Source organism: Melanerpes formicivorus, unplaced genomic scaffold, assembly GCF_026170545.1.
Source record: "Melanerpes formicivorus ecotype bairdi unplaced genomic scaffold, bMelFor1.0.p_v2 SCAF_1, whole genome shotgun sequence".
In the NCBI taxonomy this organism is placed as follows: Eukaryota; Metazoa; Chordata; class Aves; order Piciformes; family Picidae; genus Melanerpes; species Melanerpes formicivorus.
Window position 1 is genome coordinate 66,780,594 of NW_027142353.1, and position 27,069 is coordinate 66,807,662.

General features: G+C 43.0%; 1 protein-coding gene across 1 annotated transcript in view; it reads left to right on the forward strand.

Annotated features, from left to right (window-relative positions):
• Positions 1–379: 379 nt before the first annotated feature.
• The window catches only part of LOC137446580 (trichohyalin-like), a gene marked incomplete at its 5' end in the record, with an annotated part of 275,413 nt that continues 248,723 nt past the window's right edge, over positions 380–27,069 (forward strand). The window contains 3 exons of the mRNA XM_068149376.1: positions 380–563; positions 688–895; positions 26,170–26,216. Coding sequence (XP_068005477.1) covers positions 380–563; positions 688–895; positions 26,170–26,216 — 439 coding nt within the window. The remainder of the gene's footprint in view (positions 564–687; positions 896–26,169; positions 26,217–27,069) is intronic.

A 27,069-nucleotide genomic window follows, 5' to 3' on the forward strand; every position in this document is an offset into this window, starting at 1 on the left:
AGTCTTAACAAGTAATCTGTCAGCTGGCTCAGTTCTGACACATAAAGAGATGAAAGCAGCACAGTAAGACCCAGATGGTATTTTTAGTGCATTAAGAACATTCCTCTCAGTTCAAACTATTTACAAATTCAGTTGTCGGATATTCTCTGGGTGTTCCTTCGTGAGTTCATTTGCAAATCAGTAGGTGTGGGAAGACAGACTTTTTAAGCACACATAAAGGAAAAGAAGGAAGGAAGGAAGGAAGGAAGGAAGGAAGGAAGGAAGGAAGGAAGGAAGGAAGGAAGGAAGGAAGGAAGGAAGGAAGGAAGGAAGGAAGGAAGGAAGGAAGGAAGGAAGGAAGGGAGGGAGGGAGGGAGGGAGGGAGGAAGGGAGGAAGAGAGAAAGAAAGAAAGAGAAAGAAAAAAAGAAAGAGAAAGAGAGAAAGAGAGAAAGGGAGAAAGAAAGAAAGAAAGAAAGAAAGAAAGAAAGAAAGAAAGAAAGAAAGAAAGAAAGAAAGAGAAAGAAAGAAAGAAAGAAAGAAAGAAAGAAAGAAAGAAAGAAAGAAAGAAAGAAAGAAAGAAAGAAAGAAAGGGAGAAAGAAAGAAAGGGAGAAAGAAAGAAAGGGAGAAAGAAAGGGAGAAAGAAAGGGAGAAAGAAAGGGAGAAAAAAAGGGAGAAAGAAAGGGAGAAAGGGAGAAAGGGAGAAAGGGAGAAAGGGAGAAAGAGAGAAAGAGAGAAAGAAAGAGAGAAAGAGAGAAAGAGAGAAAGAGAGAAAGAAAGAGAGAAAGAGAGAAAGAGAGAAAGAAAGAAAGAAAGAAAGAAAGAAAGAAAGAAAGAAAGAAAGAAAGAAAGAAAGAAAGAAAGAAAGAAAGAAAGAAAGAAAGAAAGAAAGAGAGAAAGAGAGAGAGAGAAAGAAAGTCTGTCCCAAAGGGTGCTGCTTTACCTTTCCTTTCAGCCTGTGTCAGTTATTGCATTTATTTATTTATCTTATTGAACTAATTAATTTCACTTGAGCTATGGAAAAGTTTTTTGTTGCTGTTCATGGTAAGTTAGCTATTTGCGAGAAGAAGTAAGCTGACACAGGAAAATGAAACCAGTGCATGCAAAAATGTCTAAGAGGAAATACTGACCAAACAAAATACATTTTTGTCAAAAGGAGAAATTGAACTAGAAACAAGTTCTCAACTGAAAATATTCAGCTTTGACAAGCACAATCTTTTAGTGGAATATTGTAAATGGCTCTTGCATTAGTTTTTCTTATGGATGTGAAGGTATGAGTCAAAGGGGAGTTGAAACCTTCAAGAATCTCATTATTTTCTTTAATATCCTGATCCAGGTATAGCCTTCCATGAAAATCCCCCTTGCAGCTCATTATGAATTAGAGAGTCATTTAAAACTCGTGAAAGGATTGCTAAGCAGGGAAAACTGATCATTTAAGGATCATTTTACTTTTGAGGCTGGCAACAGTTCTCTTGGAACTCAATGCCACAAGGTGATGGGGTGAAAGATGTGGATTATATCGATGCACTCCATTGCTTGGACAACCATTTAGGTATGAGCCAACATCTATAGCTCTACCCAGTGCTGCCTTTAGGTAAGAAAATTTATGGTCCCTAAGTTCAAACTGCCAAAGGGTCTTTGAGGTCTCTTCCAACCTTAGTGATACTGTGATACTTGCAAACTAGAGGTTCATCTGCTTTAGAAATGGATGTATTCAGGACTGAGCATAATGCAGGCGTTCCTAGAGCTAAACTAGCAGTAATTACTGCCTTTTACTAACTTGCCACATTCACCTTCACATTTGGCATTGCGCTGCACAAAAGTGTAGCACTCTGCAAAGTGTTTCAGGCTAAGCTCAGCATAATCAATATCATATGAAATGAAACCCCTTTCCCTGCAGCTGTACCTGACCACAAAAACTCATCTATGAGGCCACTTTAACCACAAAAACTAATGCTCAGAAAGCTCTTACCTCATCCTGTCATGCTGAAACTTTTGGATTTAGGGTTTAAGATCTCAGTGGAACACTTCCTACACATGGGATTACATAAATCATGACATATCCTACTCAGAAATAGAAAGGGCAGAAATAAACCTGGAAGGGCGTAAATCTGTGATGCCAATAAATGTAAATGGTTCAGACATCACACTTAGCAGGATATTCCAGGTGTAATTGGTCCTGGCACTACTATGGACAGGAATCTTTAATGACCTTACAGTGGCCTTCCAGTACTTGAAAAGAGCCTACAAGAAACCCAGGAAGAGACTTTTGCAGTGGCTTATAGTGATGGGATGAGAGGGAATGGATTGAACATTGAGGAGGGCAGATTAAGACCAGATATTAGGAAGAAATTATTTACAGTAGTGATGGTGAGACACTGGAACAGGTAACCCAGAGAGGTTGTGGATACCCTTTCCCTGGAGATGTTCAAGACCAGGTTGGAAGAGGCCCTGAGCAACCTGATCTAGTGGCAGGTGCCCCAGCCAGCGTCAGGGGGGGTTGGAACTAGGAGAGCTTTAAGGTTCCTTCCAACCCAAATCATTCTATAACTGAATCTATGACCTGATACACAGCACCAGAAAGACAAAATCTGAAAGTTGTTACTTTCATTTAACAAGTTTTTACTTTTTTTTTTTCTCTCTGTTGTTTGCCTCACTGAACATTTGAAAGTGTCCAGGATTCATTTACTACTGACTAAACCACAGAAGAAATTAATGTAATTTATACAAGACCTAAGTCTTGACAGTCTGTATACTCTGGGAGAAAGGAAACTCTGCACTGCAGTATCATATTTTGTCTCAAGTTTTAAGAAGAAGTTCTATACAGAGAGAGTGATTGCCCATTGGAATGGGCTGCCCAGGGAGGTGGTGGAGTCACCATCATTGGAGGTGTTCAGGAGGAGACTTGATGGGGTGCTTGGCGCCATGGGTTAGTTGTTTAGGTGGGTTGGATTGGTTGATGGGTTGGACACAATGATCTTGAAGGTCTCTTCCAACCTGGTTTGGTTTATTCTAAATAAAGGTATATTCTAAATAAAGTTTTTAAAATGATCACAGGACATCACAAACAGCAAAGTGTTTTGCTCAAGGGAGAGCTGGATCTGGAGTCAGGAGATCAGCCTCTGAAAATGGAGGCCATTCTGAACAGGAAGAATCAGCCCAGCCCTGTCCAGTCTGATTTGTCACACAACAGCAACTTCTTTTCTGTCACTCTGCCTATTGTAAAGCTCATGGGAAATAATGTTGTGGTCCATACAGGCAGTTTAAAACTGCTCTAGAGGAAGGATGGAGAAGAGTCAGTCTGGAGAAGAGAAAGCTCCAAGGTGACCTAATTGTGGCCTTCCAGTATCTGAAGGGAGCCTACAAGAAGGCTGGGGAAGGACTGCTCAGGATCTCAGGTAGTGATAGGACTAGGGGGAATGGAATGAAGCTGGAGGTGGGGAGATTCAGGCTGGAGGTGAGAAGGAAGTTCTTCCCCATGAGAGTGGTGAAGCCCTGGAATGGGGTGTCCAGGGAGGTGGTTGGGGCACCATCCCTGGAGGTGTTTAAGCCCAGGCTGGCTGAGGCTCTGGCCAGGCTGATCTAGTGTGGGGTGTCCCTGCCCATGGCAGGGTCTTGGAACTAGATGATCCTTGTGGTCACTTCCAACCCTGACTGATACTATGATACTATGATACTATGATAGAGTCCCGTGTTGATTTAGCATACATCCCTCCACAATTCAGTAAAATTATGTTTATTAATAAAATACTTTCACAATTGTCTTAAGCAGTTCAACAGACTCCTGCTGCTACTTCAACTACTTCAAAGGAAACTTATACACCTGACAAAGAAAAGTTATACACCTGAGGGAACAGACAGTTTTTATTCACATCCCATTTTGAATTGCTTCCTTTTAACAGCGGCCAATAAAAGGAATATGCATCAATCAAAGAGAACAGGGTGGCTAAATAATTAAACCTCTTTGGGAATGAAAAATTACTTATCAGCAAGTTTACCATTTCACATTAAAAATTAGCAGTTGAAGATACAGGGAAATGTGATTATATTCCAATAATTTATCTTGCCGACACCCTCACCAGAAACCAGGCAGCAATTCACAGCCGTCAGGAAGGATGGCAAATATTGGGTAACTTCTCCATCTGAATAAGTAGAGATGCATGTGCTGTTGTCTCACGATATAGGGAGATTTCTCTCTGTAGCTATAAATTTTTCTCATGCTTAGAAGGAAAAAAAAAAGAGAAAATTCTGGTTTTAACACAGGGACACAGTCTCAAACTGCACCAGGGGAGGCTTAGGCTGGATGTTAGGGAGAAGTTCTTCCCAGGAAGAGAGATTGGCCATTGGAATGTGCTGCCCAGGGAGGTGGTGGAGTCACCACCACTGGAGGTGTTTAAGAAGAGACTGGATAAGGCACTTGGTGCCACAATTAGATGGTGTTGGGTGATAAGTTGGACTTGATGATCTCAAAGGTCTTTTCCAACCTGGTTAATTTAATTCTATCCTATCCTATCCTATCCTATCCTATCCTATCCTATCCTATCCTATCCTATCCTATCCTATCCTATCCTATCCTATCCCATTCCATCCTATCCTATCCTATCCTATCCTATCCTATCCTATCCCATTCCATTCCATTCCATCCTATCCTATCCTATCCTATCCTATCCTATCCTATCCTATCCTATCCTATCCTATCCTAAAACTACAGTACACTGGACAAGCTGAAACTGAGCATTCGGTAGACTTCCAGACCCAAGACATCTTGTAGTTGTGTGTGCTGCAAATGGCTTCTAAATAGTTACTGTTACAGAATCACAGAATCACCAAGGATGGAAGAGACCTCAAATATCATCAAGCCCAACCTGTCACCACAGACCTCATGACTAAACCATTGCACCAAGTGCCACGTCCAATCCCCTCTTGAACACCTGCAGGGATGGTGACTCCACCACCTCCCTGGGCAGCACATTCCAATGGCTAACGACTCTCTCGATGACAAACTTTCTCCTCACCTTGAGCCTAAACTTTACCTGGTGCATCTTGAGACTGTGTCCTCTTGTTCTGGTGCTGGTTGCCTTGGAGAAGAGACCTACCCCCTCCTGTCTACAACCTCCCTTCAGGTAGTTGTAGAGAGCAATAAGGTCTCCCCTGAGCCTCCTCTTTTCCAGGCTAAACAATCCCAGCTCCCTCAGCCTCTCCCGGTAGGGCTGTTGACCATGGATTATCAGCAGCCTATTTGTAAATTCATAAAAATCACTTGGTGAGTTCTATTACAAATTGCAATGTTGTTAGAAGTCAAACAAAAATATCATCTAGACCCTTCTTTCCTGTTGCTTGAAGATGTCTTTTCAAAACACACCCAAATAAATGCTGTGCTTTTGCCATTATTATCACTGTTATCGTCTGACTTTTATATTGAATCAAAAGGATTGAAAATATTTTTGAGTCAGAGAGAAAACTTGAGAAATATAATTCTAAATGCTCCAGTAGGTATTTTCAAAGTCATCTTAATATGAAGAAAAACAAATTTATGAAAGCCATGCTTTAGCCAACTTTCCCCCAGCCTAAATTCCACTTAAGTCTCTGAGCCTAGTATTTCCTATTGGCTTGCTGCCTCGGAAAGCCTAGGGCCAGCAAGAGGTACCAAGGCTTAGATGCAGTTTAGGTTGACTCAAGGCCTCTGGGACTAGGCATTGGTAATAAAAAAAAGAGCAGAAACATCATTCACTTGAATTCTTTTGTTCATTTTATGTGGTAACACCTCAGGACTCTTGTAAGTCCCATCACCTTGTCTGGGGACTGAACCAAGGCTTTCAGCTGTAGGACAAATCTCCCTGGTTTAAGTGTGGGGTTTTGTGCTGGCTGGGGTTTATTTTTGAGATTATCCATCAAAACATCTCTATTTCTGGAAATGTGGAACTTTGAAGGAGTTCCAGGATTTTGCTCTGATTTGTGACATTAGCCCTCCTCTTCTTCTGCCCAAGGGCATATAGTGCTTTATATCCTGCAAGTTGTGCAAATTCCTAAGTGAGCTGCAGGTGGTGGGAATTAGGGATCATTAACACAAGGTCTTGCAGACTGACTAACCTCATCCTGCTGATGGGTGGGTGGGTGGAAGGGGATCAGAGTTGGTGTTTTATCATCTTGTGCTTTGTTTTATGGCATCTCATGCCTTGCTGTTGACTCACTCTTCTTGTTACCTGTACTTCCACCAGTTTTAGGGATGAGGACAGTGTGTTTACATTACAGTGGAGGGATATATAGCTGAAGAGCGATATGAGATGACTAGGTGTGGTGGTTTGGGCCTGTCCAGTTGAGAGGTGCCCCACAAAACACAGCAATTACCATCATAGGCAAAATAGTGAGGGAATTAGTTTAATTTGGGCAAAACAGTCTAATTTCTTGGCAGTCAAATCAGAGGAGGGTAAGGAGAAAATAAACTCTACATCATAAAACACTTTCCCCCTCCACCTCTCCCTTCCTCCAAGGCTTGATTATACTCCTAAATTCTATACTTCTTCCTCTCCTCTGGTGCAGGGAGATGCAAAAGAGGTGTTCTGGTCAGTTAATCACATATCATTTTTTCTCCTCCCTCCTCCTCAAAGAGCTGACTACTCACTCCATTCCCCTGCTTCAGCATGAGGTCCTTCCTACACAAGACAGATCTCCATCAGCTTCTCCACTATGAGTCCTTCCCATGTGTTGCAGCTCTTCATGATCTTCTCCAGAGTGGGTCCATTTCAAGTGGTGTAATCATTCAGGAACAGACTACTCCATTGTGAATCTTACACAGGGCCACAGATACTGCCAAAACTGCTCCAGCATGAGCTCTTCTCTCCATGCATCTACAGATCCTGCCAAGAGCCTGCTTCATCATGGGCTTCCTACAAGATCCCAAATTTCTTCAGGTATCCACCTGCTCTGACATGAGGTCCTCCAGGGGCTGCAGGGACAACAGTCTGCCTCATCATAGTCTTCACCCCAGGCTGCAGGGAAATATCTGCTCCAGTGCCTGGAGCATCTCCCAGCATTCTCCCAAACAACCTGTGACAGAACAAGAGGACACAGTCTCAAGCTGCACCAGGGGAGGTTTTGGCTAGATGTTAGGAAGAAGTTCTTCACAGAAAGATAAATTGGCCATTGGAATGTGCTGCCCAGAGGGTGGTGGAGTCACCATCACTGGAGGTGTTCAGGAAGGGACTGGATGAGGCACTTGGTGCCATGGTTTAGTTGATTAGATGGTGGTGGGTGATAGGTTGGACTCTATGATCTCAAAGGTCTTTTCCAACATGGTTAATTCTGTATTCTGTATGTTAGACACAGTAGAAATGAGATCCCAGTCCCAGATACCGGCACTGTCCAAAGGAGAGAAAACAATGTTTCATACCTCATCACTGGAGAGTTCTCAGTTATGAGCAGCATACTCAGTATCTAGTAACTTCTCAAGAATGCATACTGCTTAGTGTGACTTTCCCCTAACACAATGAGTGTAAATTACATCCACACCCAGCATTTTCATGATAGTATAGTTTCTTACTAGTGAGCCTAGAGAAGAATTATATCTATAACCTAGTACACAAAGCAGGCACTTCAGTAAAGGTGGAAGACTGAAAATATGATTATTATTGCAAATGGTAAACAGAATCTTTATTAGGACTTGAGCTGATGAGAGGGCACAGTGCCTGCAAATCAATTCAAACATACTAAATAAAGCAGTGAATTTTAAATAGATATGAATAACTGAGCAGGATATATTCTTTTTTATTTACAGGGGGACTGCATCAGGATGACAAGATTATGCATGATCATTTCATACCTGTTACCTTTGGCAGTACAAGAGAGAGATTTTCTTTCACAGTGTTGGGCTTTGATCTCCTAATCACTGTTGTGTCCTGGTGCTAATAGAGATCCTCAGACTACAGAAATGGTTGAAGCATCACACCTTGGGGCAGATCATCAATTATACTGTGACTGCTGGTACACTGTCAAGTTACAAGCAATATATCTCCATACTCTCTAGATCTTTCTGAATTAATAAAGAAGAAGAAAACAGAACAGCGACCAAATGATGGCTTTTGAGTAACACAGAAACCTATCAATAGATCTCTAAAGCTACATGTGCCAGCAGGGCAGTAGCTACAGTGGTGCCTGCCTGAGAGAAGGTAGCAAACTGGAGTTATTCAGGCTGAAATGGCTGGCTTTCTCTATCATGCATGCCTACACTGTCCACATGCTATGATTTGAATGCCAGGCTCCCTGGAGCTGGATAGACATTTACCAGTTGTGAGAGCTGCTGTCCCACACCATGTTTTGTCTCCACAGTTATGTGGCATTAATGGCTTTGTGGAGCTCAGCTGTCTGAGTTGATCAGCACCTGGAGCCAGCACCTGGAGCCATCAGAGCTGCCCATCTCTGAAACAGATCTGTTCAGATAACAGAAGTACAACCAGAGAAAAGCTCTTGCTGTTTTGATTTTAGGTGTTCAATCAGCATAGCTCTAGTTCACATTTTATATATGATCATCAGCTGCATGCATGTCACAGGAATTTGCTGTCACTTGCTTCCATCTGAGACACCACAGTATCTTAGAACATAGTTCTCCTACTGATTTCCATGATAAATCACTTTAAGTATGTTAGCTAAATGCACATATCCTTTTAAGTATTTTCAATCAGAGGCTTGGTGCTTAAGTTGCACTGCTGTCTGTGAGAAATGCTGACATTTCACCACAGCCCACTGACATAGAGAGTTTGATAACCACTGCTTTAAATCTTTTCTTGTGTCTTTTATTGTAATGCATAAGACCAAGCTACACAGAACTGATAGTAATAGTTCCTCTTGGGCCCAGCATCAGACAGTTACTTTCTAACAGTGGATCTGCCATTGAAGGATGAATTTACACCTGCATCTTGAAGTATGATGCTACATCATAAACCACAGTGGCTGCTATTATAAACATAACTTCCATCAGGTCTTAGTTGGGATATTTTAAATGGTATACCCATGCTTAAGGTATAAACACTCTAATTGGGCTGTATCTGCAGGCCATTACAGTTGTCAGCATGAACTACATTTTTTTCTACCACTTTATGGTAGAATGAAGTTGATCCTAAATTAGCTGCCTAACTTTGCTGCTGTCTCACTGAAACATAAGTGGTTGAAGCTTAGAAACAGGGATGCTGACCATTGAGTACGTCCACTCCATGTGTCAACAGGACAGATGCAGACAGAGAGGTGACAAATTTTTCTAGCCTACAAGGGAGGTGCCTTCCTCTGTTATCTGTGAAGTTATCCAGCCTGTTAGTTAATCTTCCACCCGTGAGAGGAGATTCTACCATCCCAAGTGCCATATGTTTTGTATTACTATTAATCGTAGGTGCTCAGGGACTTTGATTTACATCTCCATTTCTAATCTCTTTCTCAACACTTAGGTTACCCTGAGTGCTGAGTTGTAGACAGCCCTTTTTTTGGAAGAAAAGACAGCTCTATTAGACCTGTTAAAGTCTGATTAAGAAATAATGTCAAATCTTCTTTATTGTTACCCTGTGCACCTGAGTGCAAGCCATGCTTGAAAATGAAAGTGTTGCATTGCAAGAAATTTTTATGAAGCAGTACTGAATGGTTGACTTCCTATGAATGACACTTTGTATGAGAAGAAACAAACAGAATCACAGAATATCTTTGTTGGAAGAGACCTTCAAGATCACCTAGTCCAGCCTTCAACACAGCACTGCAAGTTCACCACGAAACCACGTTCCTGAGCATCAGGTCCCTGTGTCATTTAAATATCTGCAGGGATGGTAGCTCCATCACTGCCCTGGGCAGACCATTCCAATATTTGGTAATCCTTTTAGTGAAAAAATATTTCCTTATATCCATCCTAAGCCTCCCCTGGCACATCTTGCATCCATTTCTTCTAGTCCTGTTGCTTGCTGCCAGGTAGAAGAAGCTGTCCCCCTCCTCACTCCAGTCTCATACAATCACAGAATCAATAAGGGTGGAAAAGACCTCAAAGATCATCAAGTCCAACCTGTCACCCAAGACCTCATGACTCGCCCAACTCCTTAGAATAGAATAGAATAGAATAAACCAGGTTGGAAGAGACCTTCAAGATCATCATGTCCAACCTATCATCCAACACCACCTAATCAACTAACCCATGTAACCAAGCACCCTGTCAAGTCTCCTCCTGAACACCTCCAGTGACAGCGACCCCACCACCTCCCCGGGCAGTCCATTCCAATGGGCAATCACTCTCTCTGTGTAAAACTTCCTCCTGACCTCCAGCCTGAACTTCCCCTGGTGCAGCCTGAGACTGTGTCCTCTTGTTCTGGTGCTGGCTGCCTGGGAGAAGAGACCAACCTCTGCCTGTTTACAACCTCCCTTCAGGTAGTTGTAGAGAGCAATAAGGTCACCCCTGAGTCTCCTCCTCTTCTCCAGGCTAAGCAACCCCAGCTCCCTCAGCCTCTCCTCACAGGGCTGTGTTCCAAGCCCCTCACTAACTTCGTTGCCCTTCTCTGGACTCGTTCCAGCAAGTCAACATCCTTCCTCATGACCTGTCTCCTTCCAAATAGTTGTAGAGAGCAATAGTAATACAAAACACATGGCACTTGGGATGTAATGGCCTGCAGAAACAGCTCAATCAGAGTGTTTATGCCTAAACCTCCCCTGGATGCCTTCTGATGTTTGATTGAAGCTTTGAAGTGTCATGATAAGTCTAATGATAACAATAAGCAAAATAATGTATCCTCTTCAAAGGGCAAGTCTACTCTATGATGTAGCCCAATGTACTGGGCAGTTTGTCTCCATGTTGCTTGGGAACCATCTCTATTTAGAATATAAAATACAGAATTAACCAGGTTGGAAAAGACCTTTGAGATCATCAAGTCCAACCTATCACCCAACACCATCTATCAACTAAACCATGGCACTAAGTGCCTCATCCAGTCTCTTCCTAAACACTTCCAGTGATGGTGACTCCACCACCTCCCTGGGCAGCACATTCCAATGGCCAATCTCCCTTTCTGTGAAGAAAGGCTACAGGGAAAATGACACTTATTGTGCAGAGAGCAGATAAACCCACACATCCATTCGAATATTGGAATATTAGACCTGTATTTCTGTTGATCATCATCACATGACTATTTGGCAAAGTTAAATGCAGGACTAACCAAAGTCACCAGTATAAACTTACTGAAAAGTCTAGACTACATGAGGTGGAGGTTGGCATCTTGTCTCACCTACAGAAGCTTCTGTATGGGTGATGAGATTTGAAACCTAGCAGTTTATATTCAGGTTGAATGAGCAGAGCTGGCAGTTCAAACTAGTAAGTATTTCTTGCCCTTTCTCCTCTATAGGTTTCACTTATGGTTTGAGGTATTTTTCATAAGTTCAAGTAAAAAGCAGGCCAGTACTTGAGAGTTGAAAAATCATAAACACAGGCAGTTTCAAGTTTGCAGTGAACCTAGGTCAATTTTATATGCTGCGTGGAGGAAATTCCTGTGGACATTCCATAACTCCAAAAATAACATTATCTCATAGCACGTCCAAACACCACAAAGCATAGCTATCTAAAGATGCAAACACAGGGAGAGTGGGAAATATTAATACTACTGCACAAGGCCCTGGTGAGCACTTATCTGCAAGACTGTATATTCTTCTAGTCACCCATATCTGAGAGAGAGGAACTAAAGTTGAAATAGGTGCAGGAATTGTTGCTCAATTATCAACCTATATAAGGAATGAAGGTGGAAGAATTTGATTTAACTTAGCAAATAAACCTGACAATTAATACAGGCAAAATGTTGTTGTTTCTGTGTATGCTGGTGTGTAAGCAGGGAGTGAGAAAGTAGAGTAGAATAGAATGGAATGGAATGGAATGGAATGGAATGGAATGGAATGGAATGGAATGGAATGGAATGGAATAGATTGGAATAGAATAGAATAGAATAGAATAGAATAGAATAGAATAGAATAGAATAGAATAGAATAGAATAGAATAGAATAGAATAGAATAGACCAGGTTGGAAGAGACCTTCAAGATCATCGCGTCCAACTTATCATCCAGCACCACCTAATCAACTAACCCATGGCACCAAGCACCCCATCAAGTCTCTTCCTGAACACCTCCAGTGATGGTGACTCCACCACCTCCCCAGGCAGCCCATTCCAATGGGCAATCTCTCTCTCTGTGTAAAACTTCCTCCTGACCTCCAGCCTGAACCTCCCCTGGTGCAGCCTGAGACTGTGTCCTCTTGTTATATTGCCAAATAAAACTATTCCAAATATTTTCTAGTGCCTGAAAGACTCAGAGAGTACAGAATAGATATAAAGCATTCCCAGAGAGTGGTCAATCTCATTTGAGCTCTGGAAGAGAGAATCAATAAGGACCTAGCTGTTAATTGAGACGCTTAAGTGGGGTGCCTAAATACAGCAAGATAAATTTGGGCTGGTGTTGGCATGATAGCAAAGAGGTATACAAGTATACAATATTTAGTATATATATAGTATATAGTATATTTAGTACATTTAACAGGGCTGGTGAGAGGTCTGGATCACAGCCCTATGAGGAGAGGTTGAGGGAACTGGGGTTGTTTAGCCTGGAGAAGAGGAGGCTCAGGGAAGACCTTATTGTTGTCTACAACTACCTGAAGGGTGGTTGTAGGCAGGAGGGATTTGGTCTCTTCTCCCAGGCAACCAGCACCAGAACAAGAGGACACAGTCTCAAGATGTGCCAGGGGAAGTTTAGGCTGGAAGTGAGGAGAAAGTTCTTCACTGAGAGAGTCATTAGCCATTGGAATGTGCTGCCCAGGGAGGTGGTGGAGTCCCCATCCCTGGAGGTGTTCAAGAAGGGATTTGGTCTCTTCCAACCTTGGTGATTCTGTGCATCCAGCTCACATGCATATATGGGAAGTTTACAGTTCAAAACCTCTGCAAAATAATTTCCTGAGTCACTTGGGGAAGATCTGTGAATCTACCACACTACAATGGATGCTGTATTTTAAAACAGCTTCATTGCTGGACTTTCAAAGGAGGGCTGCTGAATTACAGTCAGTGTCTCATCCAAATTTTGTTTCCAGCATGTCTTCCTCTTTATTAACTGCAAAGAAAAGTCAGTGCTTGGATAAAAGAACAATTGAAAAGTTCTAGTTAAAAATATAAAGGAGGATATAATTATAAACTGAATTCTATAAAAAAAAATATGCCACAGAAGTTCCTCTAAAAAGGCACAAATTTAAATTAGCATTTCCTGCAAATCAAATGATTCATCTTTGACTCCAGGTCTTCGACAAATTGTGGCGTTCCTTACACGGTAATCAGTCACAGCTTTAATTAGGAGTTGTCATTTGCCCCTCCATAGCACATCTCTGGCAGAGATCAAGTATGATTTTGTGCAGCTGCTATCCTGATCCTCCTGTCATCTCTGGCCTGGCTTTGAATTGCTTCCCCTTTTCTCTCTCTTTTTTAGATAATCCTGCTTCTTCTTCTCACCCCCACTGAGCTGTCAAGAGTTTCGGTGCTGTGATATGGAATGATTGCATCTGTAAGACTGAAATCAAAAAGCAAGCCCTGCTTGCACTGGATGCTGATCAAAGAGAATCATTCATAGGAAGGATGCAGCAGGAACCTCAGGGAAAATGGTTTTTTTCTTATTTTTATTTTTTTAGCAGCAGGACCCTGTGGAATGGGGAAGACAAAGCACCACACTCCCATACCTCTTTTAAACTTATAACCACACGGTTAAGCCTTTTTATTGGATCATGTTTGTCTTCTCTTTTTTTCCCCCTCCCTTCTATTCCCAATGCCAAGCTATTCATTGCCACATCGAAATCAGGTCAGGCACATTCAGGGAGCTCCCACAGAGAGGGAGAAGCTTAGAAAAAAGGACTCTGTGTTAGGGAAGGGAGGGGAAGGGAAGGGAAGGGAAGGGAAGGGAAGGGAAGGGAAGGGAAGGGAAGGGAAGGGAAGGGAAGGGAAGGGAAGGGAAGGGAAGGGAAGGGAAGGGAAGGGAAGGGAAGGGAAGGGAAGGGAAGGGAAGGGAAGGGAAGGGAAAAGGGGGAAGGGAAAAGGAGGAAGGGAAAAGGAGGAAGGGAAAAGGGGGAAGGGGGAAGGGAAAAGGGGGAAGGGAAAAGGGGGAAAGGAAGGGAAAAGGAGGAAGGGGGAAGGGAAAAGGAGGAAGGGGGAAGGGAAAAGGAGGAAGGGGGAAGGGAAAAGGAGGAAGGGAAAAGGGGGAAGGGGGAAGGGAAAAAGAGGAAGGGAAAAGGGGGAAAGGAAGGGAAAAGGGGGAAGGAGGAAGGGGGAAAGGAAGGGAAAAGGGGGGAAGGGGGAAGGGAAAAGGAGGAAGGGGAAGGGAAAAGGAGGAAGGGAAAAGGGGGAAGGGGGAAGGGAAAAAGAGGAAGGGAAAAGGGGGAAGGGGGAAGGGGGAAGAGAATAGGGGGAAGGGAATCTGATACATTTGTAGCAGGGGAGTAAAATATTCTGTGCAAATCAACTGAAATCTCAGTGCTTTCCTCCCCCCTCCCTTTTTCTTCCTTTCTTATCTCCTGGTAAGGAGAGAGGAGATGGGAGAGGGAGTGGGGGGAAGTGGGAGAGCTTAACCCTTCCACTAATTCATTACACATGGGGAAAATTGTATGGCCATTTGCTATAGTGACTGTTGTTTCCAGCTTGTCATGAAACCTCACAAATTAACTGCAAGGACCTACCTAGGACAGTGTCAAACAGGAAGGCAAAACCAGGAAGGCTCCTGCAACTTCCCCATACATACACAGATGCTGAGATATGAGGCAGAAAAGAAAAGAACATGTGATATGTGGAGACTCAGGTGCAGAGGTTTTGAGGCTCATGTGCAACAGGCTGATTGTATATAGTGTGTGATATAAAGGTGCCAAAGTATGGGAGGTAACATCAGTAAAACTTGCCTAACCTGAAAAGATACTTGAAATGTGCTGTGTTGTACAGCCCAGCCCAAAGCCACTCTGAACACTGAGAGATGTTACCAAACTATGTAGCTACCTGTCTTGACAATATCAACAAGTATCTCAGTCTTAAAGGAACTTACTTCCTAAACTCAAATCAAATAATCAGACAAACTCAAATGGCTACATTTGACTACGAAAATAGCTATCCATGGGCCTGAGTTTCTGGAAGAGCCCACTTAAATCCTTAGAGCTTAACTCTCTTGAGCTTTAATGCGTACATCAAAACCACTACTGGTAGATCTTTCCTCCAAGTACTCATAGCAGTGATCTCCTTCAGATTGACAGAAGATGAATCCACAGCTCTGATGTCTTACATGAGTATCCAGGACAGCAGGCTACAGAGTACTAAATTTGAATGAGTGCATAGCTAGGAAGATACAAAGATAAGGTTGGGTATGCAGAGAGGTGGAGTTTGCTATGTCTGTGTATTTTTCTGCAAAAAAACAAAAGTCCTTCACAACTTTGAAATGACTCAAGGAGCAGTCAGAGGACATCTCAGCTCTACCCCTGTCCAATATTGTGTTGCCTGTACTCTAGACCACAGAAGAGCAGGTTTAATTTGTAGCCTCCCACAAGTGCCTGAGATCATAAATCAGATTCCTCTGCCCTCCCAGCCTGGGAGTTCTCACCTGATCTCCGTGTCCAAACGCTCATCATCCTGACTGCTGTGAATCCCAGGTTTGGAGGTAAAACTCCCTCCCATGCTTAGGAAATAAGCAACTCAGCAAAGTGAGCTGTCATTGCTTGAGGTGGATATTTGAACTGTCAGTCATTCCTGAGTTGGTTATCACATCCCTCAAACCCTTTTCAGGTCTACATAACAGAATGACAGCATGCTACACATTGGAGCTGTCTCACAGGATGTGGTATTTACCTAAAGCTATGAGCCTAGTTTATCATGGACCTCTTTGCTCAGTTCATGTGACTGGGTTATGAGTTTGGGGGATTGGTCGGATTTTTTTTTTGTACTTTGCCTGTCCTTTGGGAACATGACTAAATTCTGCCTTTTAATTTCCCTCTGGCCACTGAACATGTAGAATGCAGCAGTATCTTTGACCTGATCAATGTATCCCTCTATCTGCATGAACCCTGAGTACTGTGTCCAGTTCTGGGCCCCTCAGTTCAGGAAAGATGTTGACTTGCAGGAATGGGTCCAGAGAAGGGCAACAAAGCTGGGGAGGGGTTTGGAGCACAGCCCTGTGAGGAGAGGCTGAGGGAGCTGGGGTTGCTTAGCCTGGAGAAGAGGAGGGTCAGGGGAAACCTTCTTGCTGTCTACAACTACCTGAAGGGAGGTTGTAGCCATATGGGGGTTGGTCTCTTTTCCCAGACAACCAGCACCAGAAAGAGGACACAGTCTCAAGCTGTGCCAGGGAAGGTTTAAACTGGATGTGAGGAAGAAGTTCTTAGAATAGAATAGAATAGAATAGAATAGAATAGAATAGAATAGAATAGAATAGAATAGAACTGAACAGAACAGAATTAACCAGGTTGGAAAAGACCTCAGAGATCATTGAGTCCAACCTATCACCCAACACCATCTAATCAGCTAAACCATCCAGTCTTTCCCAGCATTTTCATGATGCATGACTGACTTATAATAATATCAAATCTTTGAAGTGTATGTTAGAAAAGCTCATATAGTAATGAAAACAAGATAAACAAAACCCAGTGGTAGTATGTAATAAAATTAGTGTGTCTAGGCAACACTGAACATGAGCTACAAAAAACCCCCAGATTTTGGATTCTAGCCTTTGAAGATGTATTCAAATTCATTAACTGAACATATTCCTACTTTTAGGTATATGCAAACATGCCTCTGAAATGAAATTGAAGTGTGTGCATATATTCTTTCCCTGAGAACTAATTTCTGAACCAAACCCCGCTATGACAAACTGCTACAGTAACTGTTCTCAGCCTGGTAATTAAATGTTTATTTTTATTTGAATTCAGAACAGTTTACAAATGGTTTGCAAATGTCTCTCTTTTGGAGTGCAGTCTGTACTTAATTCATCAAATTTGTGGCTAAGATCTCTTACTTGGTGCTCCTCCTACTTTGCATGGCTGCCTTTTTGTGTTTAACTCAACTGTTATGCACCCTTAGGTAAACACTTGTGAATCATTTGTTATTGTCACAGTCATCAGATTAGATATTTAGAGTCTTTTCTAAATGTTTATGATAATCTCTCATTGTAAAATTATAGTTAGTGTAGTTAGCCTGGAGAAGAGAAGGCTCAGGGGAGACCATCTTGCTCTCTACCACTCTCTGAAGGGAGGTTGTAGCCAGGTGGGGGCTGGTGTCTTCCAGGCAACCAGCACCAGAACAAGAGGACACAGTCTCAAGCTGCACCAGGGGAAGTTTAGGCTCGAGGTGAGGAGAAAGTTCTCCCCAGAAAGAGTAATTGGCCGTTGGAATGTGCTGCCCAGGGAGGTGGTGGAGTCACCATCACTGGAGGTGTTTAAGAAAAGACTGGATGGGGTGCTTGGTGCCATGGTTTAATTGATTAGATGGTGTTGGGTGATAGGTTGGGCTTGATGATCTCAAAGGTCTTTTCCAACCTAGTTAATTCTATTCTATTCTATTCTATTCTATTCTATTCTATTCTATTCTATTCTATTCTATTCTATTCTATTCTATTCTATTCTATTCTATTCCAAATTATGTGAAGCTTATTGTAGAATTTTTATACTCTATTTCTATTTTTGTTTTTAAGTGCATTTTATTTATACTGAAAATGTTATAAATTCTTTACCTGGGCTGCTGAGAACCTGAACAGGGCACTAGAATCCAATTTGCTGTTATTTAATCCCAGTGTGTCTCTCTTGCTGTGCCTTGGCTGGCATGCAAATTTTCCAGCGAAGAAGCAGATGCATAATTTCACAAAATGTCTCACACTTTAAGCTACTACTCATTTCAAACTACTTTCATCATTTTACAATGTCATAAACAACCTGAATGCTAATGACTTGGATTTTATTCATCACAAATCTCACAAAGAAAAGAAAAAAAAAATAAAAAGGAAAAAATAAAAGATTGCTTTGGTCTCCATTTTAGAGATTGAGATCTATGGCAGGGTCACAGAATCACCAAGGTTGGAAGAGAGCTCAAAGATCATCAAGTCCAACCTTTCACCACAGACCTCATGACTAGACCATGGCACCAAGTGCCACGACCAATCCCCTCTTGAACGCCTCCAGGGATGGTGACTCCACTGCCTCCCTGGGCAGCACATTCCAATGACCAATTACTCTCTCTGTGAAGAACTTTCTCCTCACCTCCAACTTAAACTTCCCCTGGTGCAGCTTGAGACTGTGTCCTCTTGTTCTGGTGCTGGTTGCCAGGGAGAAGAGACCAACACTCACCTGGCTACAACCTCCCTTGAGGTAGTTGTAGAGAGCAGTTGTAGACAGTTGTAGTCGTTGTGTCTTATTCTGGTTGGACAGTCTATATTGCACAAGTTTGATAAAATCTTTAAGAGGAAGATTTCAGCATTGTGACAATGTGGGACAGAGGGTAGTGAGCATATTGAATAGGTCCCATGCCACTGAAATAACTCATTCGATCATCACCTGAGAGATCAGTGTAGTCAAATAATGTATTGTTATTGGGGGGGGGGGGGGGGGGGGGGAGGGTAGAAATCTCATTAGAATCTGGGTCTCTAGCAGTGGAAAAGCAATGCATATATCATTCTGTTCTGATTTCTATTTCATCCTCAGTGAAGTAAACCTAAATGCTTTCCAGGAACACATGGGAAAAGCAAAAAAAAGCCTACTGAAGCTAAGACATTTCTGGGAAAGGATGGTTCTTCACTACATCTTTCCTCCCTGTAAGAATGTAGTAACAGCTTTACAAAATGGGAAGAGAGATCATCAAAAGTCATTGAATTTAAAGCATATAGAATAGAATAGAATAGAATAGAATAGAATAGAATAGAATAGAATAGAATAGAATAGAATAGAATAGAATAGAATAGAATAGAATAGAATAGATCAGGTTGGAAGGGACCTTCAAGATCATCACATCCAACCTATCATCCAACACCACCTAATCAACTAAACCATGCAATTTGCATTTTGGTATGTTTTTTCCCTTCTTGCATCACCATTTACCTGAAGAAAAGAATTCACATCTGACATTTTGATCTATCTGGTTCTGCTCCATGAGGAGAGTTGGGGTAGTAGTGGGACAGCACTCACAAGGGGAGGCTCCTCCATTTCATGGGCATGATAGGGACTTCATGATGGCTATTCTCTCATGAGATCTTTTTCATGGGATAGAATGGAATGGAATGGAATGGAATGGAATGGAATGGAATGGAATGGAATAGAATAGAATAGAATAGAATAGAATAGAATAGAATAGAATAGAATAGAATAGAATAGAATAGAATAGAATAGAATAGAATAGAATAGACCAGGTTGGAAGAGACCTTCAAGATCATCAGGTCCAGCCCATCACCCAGCACCATCCAATCAACCAAACCATGGCACCAAGCACCCTATCAAGTCTCCTCCCAAACACCTCCAGTGATGGTGACTCCACCATCTCCCCAGGCAGCACATTCCAGTGGCCAATCTCTCTTTCTGGGAAGATATCTTCCTAACATCCAGCCCAAACCTCCCCTGGCACAGCTTGAGACTGTGTCCTCTTGTTCTGGTGCTGGTTGCTTGGGAGAAGAGACCAACCCCCACCTGGCTACAACCTCCCTTCAGATAGTTGTAGAGAGTAATAAGGTCTCCCCTAAGCCTCCTCTTCTCCAGGCTAAGCAACCCCAGCTCCTATCTGCTTGTTTAAATGCTCTTCACTTTCCCTATTAACTTTTTTTCCCCCCTATGCACACAGCAGGGAGAGAATGGTCTGTGATGTGCCCATGAGGGAGCTTTGAAAGCAATGCCCCACAGATCCTCACCACGGGTGGTATCTTGTTCAGTACATTTTGTTTGGACAGCTTTTTGCTTCCTGTTTTGGTAGGTGTAGCTAAGGACTGCAATAGAGAGGCCAGAAGTATGGCAATGAATTGCACTAGGAGGAATGACTTTTTCTGTGCAAAACTGGCCTCTAGTGTATTTTAAGGAGAATTTAGATGGTCACAGCTAAAAATAGATAAAGGCTTCATGGGAAAGCCTGGAGTGAAATATTTCAACTGTTCTCAGGCCTTCTGTGCTCTTGCACAGATTTGGGAAGCCTGTTACCATGCAAGCTGCAGCTTCATCTGTATCTTTTTTGTCAGAGAAGCTCAGTTCCTCCATCCACAAAGTATCAAACAAAACAAACCAAACCAAACCACCGTACTTATAAAAAGTTTAATACATGTATATAGCTGAAAAACTGATAACAGACACAAAAGTACAAGGCACAGCAAATATTTTCTCCCAGATTTAATATCTCTCATTACAGTATTATGGGTTCTTACTATTTTTACAGCTTCACTTTGGTTTTCTAATTCCCTTCTACTTCATATATTCCTTCAGTCTTACTCTCAGGACGAACAAGAAGAGCAGACAATAATCTTGTGCAGAGTTTTCAGGGGTGCTTTGATTTTTATTGCTTTAGAATAGAATAGAATTAAAGAGGTTGGAAGAGACCTTTGAGATCATCCAGTCCAACCCATCACCCAGCACTATCTAATCACGGTGCTCAAAGTAAGGAGAAAACAAACCACTGGTGCTGTTCCCCAATTTCCTAATGAAGGAAAGCTCAGTTCCCTCCCCTCCTCAACTCTAAAACAAAGCCCCTAAAGAACTGGGAACTAAACTGACATACACATGGGTTAAAAGACCAATTTTAAAGCAGTGATGCAATCCAAGACCTGACTCTGTTCAGAAGATTCAAGGAGAAATAAAAAACCAAACACAACCCAGGAGTCACAGGATGCTGCTGGACAATATAGGTCATCGAAACTCTTCATTACTGAAGCAATTTCCACATTTTTAGTGGTGAAGAGCAGACAGGGCATGAATGGATGCAGGAGTGGCTGCACTAATCCCTCCAGCAGTCCTGTCTACACAACCACATCCAGCCAACCTGTCTTGTGACTCCCACCTCCTAGCTGGTAACTCTTTTTGACCTCCACAATGAACAGAGACAGAGCACGTCTCTCAGACAAACCATAAACACATCAGTAAGAGAACAATGCTTCAAACCCCTGCTTCACAAGCAACGTTTGGTAGAAGACAATAATTAAGAGACAAAGAAAACCACAACCCAACAAGGCTGAGGTGTCCCAAGCACTAAAACTTGAAACACATATCCCCCTCCTCACCTGAGCTTGTTCACATTTTGCTAACTGCCTAAAAATTAACAACTCAGATGTCTGTTCTGGAGTTTTAACTTCTTCTCTGATGCAGCCACCAACTAACCAATTTGTGTAATTAGCCTCAAATGAATAATTAACAGTAGCCAATGTGCTCATTGATTGCTTTGCAAGAAAAAAAATGAACTAAATGAGGACCTCATCTTCTAAGAATGAGTAGTTTCTTCAAATTCATGCAAAGGATCACACTGAGTGCCAGCCCTTTCTGTGCACAGTAAATTCATCTTCTTTGCAGAGTAGAAACAAGAGGGCAACCCGCACCTTAACTTGACTTCATTCCTCACAGCTCATTTTTATGCTGTTGTGTGGACTGCTAAGACTCCTTAGCAGAAGGAATGGGAGAACATTCATCCAGGCAAAAGCTGTGCTCTGAATTATTTTGTACGTTGCTAACATTGTGCTAACACACATGCAAATAAAAACTGCAGAAACAAATTATCACTTCCCACTGCTTCTGCTGCTTGCCTGACTGGGAGAATATCACACCTTCAACACACAGAGGAAGATTCATTCATTCAAATCTAGATGCCTCTGTAAATTGCTTCAGTGGAGTTGGTCACCCTGGACTCTATTTGCAATCCCAGAGAGAAGGAATCATTGCCAGGGCAATTCAATTTCACCTAAGGCAGATTTCTACAAATCATGTTGTAGAAGAGCTCGTTTCTTCCTGTTGACAAAATGGACAGGTGAGAATCCAGGTTCAGATGGAAATATTTGCACTACAAAGTCAGGTAGATTGAATCTAAGGCAGGAAATCTCCCCAAGATACTGGTCATATCAGGCAGAAAAATCTAATGTGACATTTGTGCACATGTTGTTATTTCAGTGTTCGCCATGAAGATCTCTGGGTCACTCTCCTATATTTGGGAGGGTTACCCTTGTTAGTGTGGGAATATCTCAAGCTGTGCCAGGGGAAGTTTAGGCTGGAGGTGAGGAGAAAGTTCTTCCTAGACAGAGAGATTGGCCACTGGAATGTGCTGCCCAGGGAGGTGGTGGAGTCACTGTCCCTGGAGGTGTTCAAAAGGGGAATGGAAGTAGCACTTGAAGCCATGGTTTAGTTAGTGATGAGGTGTTGGACTTGATGATCTCTGAGGTCTTTTCCAACCAAATAGAATAGAATAGAATAGAATAGAATAGAATAGACCATGTTGGAAGAGACCTTCAAGATCATCATGTACAACCTATCACCCAACCCACCTTGTGAACTAAACCATGCAACCAAGCACCCCATCAAGTCTCCTCCTAAACACCTCCCCAGGCAGCCCATTCCAATGGCAAATCACTCTCTCTTTGTAGAATTTCTTCCTAACTTCAAGCCTAAACCTCCCCTGGCACAGCTTGAGACTGTGTCCTCTTGTTCTGGTGCTGCTTGCCCGGGAGAAGAGACCAACTCCCACTTGGCTACAACCTCCCTTCAGGTAGTTGTAGACAGCAATGAGGTCTCCCCTGAGCCTCCTCTTCTCCAGGCTAAGCAACCCCAGCTCCCTCAGCCTCTCCTCACAGGGCTGTGTTCCAAGCCCTTCACCAACTTCGTTGCCCTTCTCTGGACACCTTCCAGCAAGTCAACCTCCTTCCTAAACTGAGGGGCCCAGAACTGGACGCAGGACTCAAGGTGTGGCCTAACCAGTGCAGTGCATTGATTCTATGGTTCTATATAAATTATATAATACTGGTTTTATACTAATTTTTATTTTAATTTAGTTATGCTGAAAATCTCTGGGTTCCCCTTTAACTGAAATTACTATGTTTGGTTTTTGGTGTGTTTTTTTCCAATATATATATAAACGACTCCAGGTAAAGACAGAGAGGCTTGCTGAACATTCCAGGTTTCTGATGAAATTCTAATTTACACTTCACAAATGAAATCCCATCACACACTCATTCCTGGTTTGGGTAGCTGCAGAATTGTTGTGTCAGTGGAGATATTTCCTCATAAATTACTCGAGTGAAAAAATGCTGCTGCTCTTTGTTTATGCACGATAAAAAGAAAATGATTTCTCTCCCCAGAAGTCTGTGCATATCTATATATATATATTTCCCTTTTCCTGTCAGGCTGGTAGTCCCTTAGACACTGAGTCAGCAAGCAAATCATTTCAGTGACATTCATTCATTTTCTGGAAGGTCTCTGAACTAAGTAGGTAATAAGAACATGTGGTGGAATAGTTATTCCCCTTTTATTTTGAGACTCATAATGGAAACAATCCCCCCCCGCCCCCCCCCCCCCCTTTGTTATCAGATTTCATGTTATCAAGAGGTTTCAGAGGGCTTCAAATTACAAGGGTTCTTCTAACAAAACAAATTAAATATAAGACTTTACAAGCATGTCCTGTCCTGTGATTGTGAGATCATTTCTGGATCTCAGACAATGTCTCTGTGTGTCACACAGGCTTTCTATCTAAGCTGTTCACCTGTCTTACTTTTTGCTAGCACATACTCCATAACATCTCCAGCACGTCCAGGGAGGTGACTCTCCCCCTCTGCTCAGCTCTAGTGAGACCTCACCTGGAGTACTGCATCCAGTTCTGGAGTCCCTATTACAAGAGGGATCTGGAGGTGCTGGAAGGTGTCCAGAGAAGGGCCAGGAGGATGAGCAGAGGGCTGGAGCACCTCTCCTGTGAGGACAGACTGAAGGAGTTGGGGCTGTTCAGTCTGCAGAAGAGAAGGCTCCCAGGTGACCTAATTGTGGCCTTCCAGTATCTGAAAGGGGCTACAAGAAGGCTGGGGAGGGACTTCTCAGGACATCAGGTAGTGATAGGACTAGGGGGAATGGAATGAAGCTGGAGGTGGGGAGATTCAGGCTGGAGGTGAGGAGGAAGTTCTTCACGGTGAGAGTGGTGAGACCCTGGAATGGGTTGTCCAGGGAGGTGGTTGGGGCCCTGTCCCTGGAGGTGTTTAAGACCAGACTGGATGAGTCTCTGGCCAGCCTGATCTAGTGTAGGGTGTCCCTGCCCATGGCAGGGGGGTTGGAACTAGATGATCCTTGTGGTCCCTTCCAACCCTAACAATTCTATGATTCTATGATTAAGGGACTGAAGCAATTGCCTTGTGAAGAGCAACTGAGAGCCCTGGGGCTTTTTAGTCTGGAGAGAGGACTGAGAGAGGACCTAATAAATGTATATAAATATCTGAGGGCTGGGGGTCAGGAAGGAAGGGACAATCTCTTTTCACTTGCACCCTGTGATAGGACAAGGGGCAATGGGTGTAAACAACAGCACAGAAAGTTCCTCCCCAGCATGAGAAAGAACTTCTCTACTGTAAGGATCACAGAGCATTGGAACAGGCTCCCCAGAGACATTGTGGAGTCTCCTTCTCTGGATGCTTTCAAGATCCATCTGGATGCCTTCCTGTGTAACTTACACTAGATTGTATGGTCCTCCTCTGGCAGGGTGGTTGGACTTGAGGATCTCCAGATGTCCCTTCCAACCCCTAGTATCCTGTGATCCTTTCACCCTGAGACCCTGTGGTCTAAGAGAAGCACCACTTTGCACTGAGAGGTAACAGTTCTTAAATCAGTGGAGGTCACAGGAAAAAAGCAGACAACTTTTGGGCAAGAAACTTCAAGGTTCCATATGCCTCAAAGCTTCTCTCTTTAGTTGGCTTTACAACTACATTAGGTGATCTAGTGAAAATCTCACTTCTTTTTGCAGATTTTGTTTTGCTCCTATCCTTTGAATTTCAGTGCTGTGACAGCATGACATCTGCCCACAAGGAGGATATCTGTGTGAACTGGAGGCACAGGGCACAAGGATCAAGACAGACTCTGCAGAGGAATTTGTATCCTACAGAGAATGTCCCTGGAGTGAATGTGTTCCTGCTGATGAAACCACCGGCAGCTGGCTGGACCATGCTCCCCTGGGCAGCCGGATGCACTCGGGCTTTTCATCCCTCAGTACTCCAGCTCGCTCTTTCCCTCTTCCCTCCTCCCTTTAACACAATAACTGGTTTACTAACTGTATGTGCTTGCTTTAAAGGGATGAGTGTGTATGTGTGTGCTGCATTTCCAGCTGGGCCCACACATCTTTCCTGGAAGGAGCTGAGAACAGTCAGCATCCTTTGAAGCTGAATAGCCCAGTGATTTAGCTGGAAGCCTTTCTGTCCTATAGACAGTGTGAGCAATAAATCTCTGGCTCAGATGGTTTCTACCCTTTTTGTTAGTGTTCCAGGCATTCTCATAACAATAGCAAGTGAGAAAAAATAAATGGGGGAAAAAAAGAACAAGAGAAAAAGAAAGTCTGGTTAGTTAACCACTGAAGATTACTGCAAAAAATGTGTATCAGATCTCTGCTAATTGTGCTGAGTTTTGATACCAAAATGCATTTCTGAACTGAGACTCCTCAGGATGAAAGGTCTTAATGATAGATTAAGCAAAGTTGTAAATATAACAGTAGCAAAGATGCAGCTGGTCTTCAGGGCAAAGCTACCCCACGTGAGCTCACTACCAGGTAGGGGAAGGAGGGGCAGAGTAGTGTGTTGGCTCTGTAATCTCATCCTCTTGGATCTCTAATCACACAGAACTTTAATTACCACAGAGACCTTCTGTTTCCCTTCACACCATTTTTCTTCACATTACTGCTGTTACAGATTTCAGTAATGGAGAGGGTAGCTATGGCTCTGAGCCCAAAACCAGCTATGATCAACAGCAACCTGCCCATGATGTCTCTGGCTTAATTAGCAGCACTTTTAGCTGTTTGCTTCATTATTAGAGGAGTTTGGTACATTCTGATTGCTGTATTAGAAGAAGATATCCTTCTGTCTTGGTTCAGAGGGGAGAGAGACTTCTTAGTTCTTTTTAAAACATTCCCATCTTGTGAAATTAAGACACAAACAAGGTCAAATGTCAAGAGCAAGGTTATTTATTAAAGGATAAAGTGAATGGAACAGCGGGAGAAAAGGGAGAAAAAGAGAGGAAGAGAGAGAGAGAGAAATGGAGAAAGAGAGAGAGAGTAGAAAAGTAATTATATGATCCCCCTCCCCAATGCTTTTCTGTCCTTGGCTAGAGGAGCTCCAGCAGACGGTGGGCTGGTTACAGTGTTTCTCACAATGGGCTCTTGGCTTTCCTGGGTAAACTGAGGCATGGCAAAATCCTAGTTGCAAGGGAAACAAGGCTTGGCTCCGGCTCCTAAGGTTTGTGGTTTCTGGGCATTGGTCTTTTCTCCCAGGCAACCAGCACCAGTACAAGAGGACAGTCTCAAGCTGCACCAGGGGAAGCTTAGGCTGGATGTTAGGAATTAATTCTTCCCAGAAAGGGAGATTCCCAGAAAGGAAGTGCCACATCCAATCCCCTCTTGAACACCTCCAGTGATGGTGACTCCACCACCTCCCTGGGCAGCACATTCCCATGGCCAATCTCTTTTTCTGGGAAGAACTTCCTCCTCACCTCCAGCCTAAACTTGCCCTGGCTCAGCTTGGGACTGTATCCTCTTGTTCTGGTTGCCTGGGAGAAGAGACCAACCCCCACCTGTCTACAACCTCCCTTCAGGTAGTTGTAGACAGCAATAAGGTCTCCCCTGAGAGTCTGAGAGACTTGCAGAGAGTCTGCACAGAGTGGCCTCCTTCCACCCCCTCCCAAGGCAGCTACTCTCTGGTGTGCAGATGTACTTTTATCTTTGTTGATTTACATGTACAAGAGAGAAGTTGACTCTCTCCCCAAAAAGCAAATAAAGAAAGTAGAAGGGGAAGGGCAAAGGGAAGGGGAAGTAGAGAGGGGAAGGAAGGCAGGAAGAAAAGAAGGAATTTCCTTTTTGTTAAATATCATGTGAATTATTTATTTGTTATGTCTGACTCTTGGAGAGCATT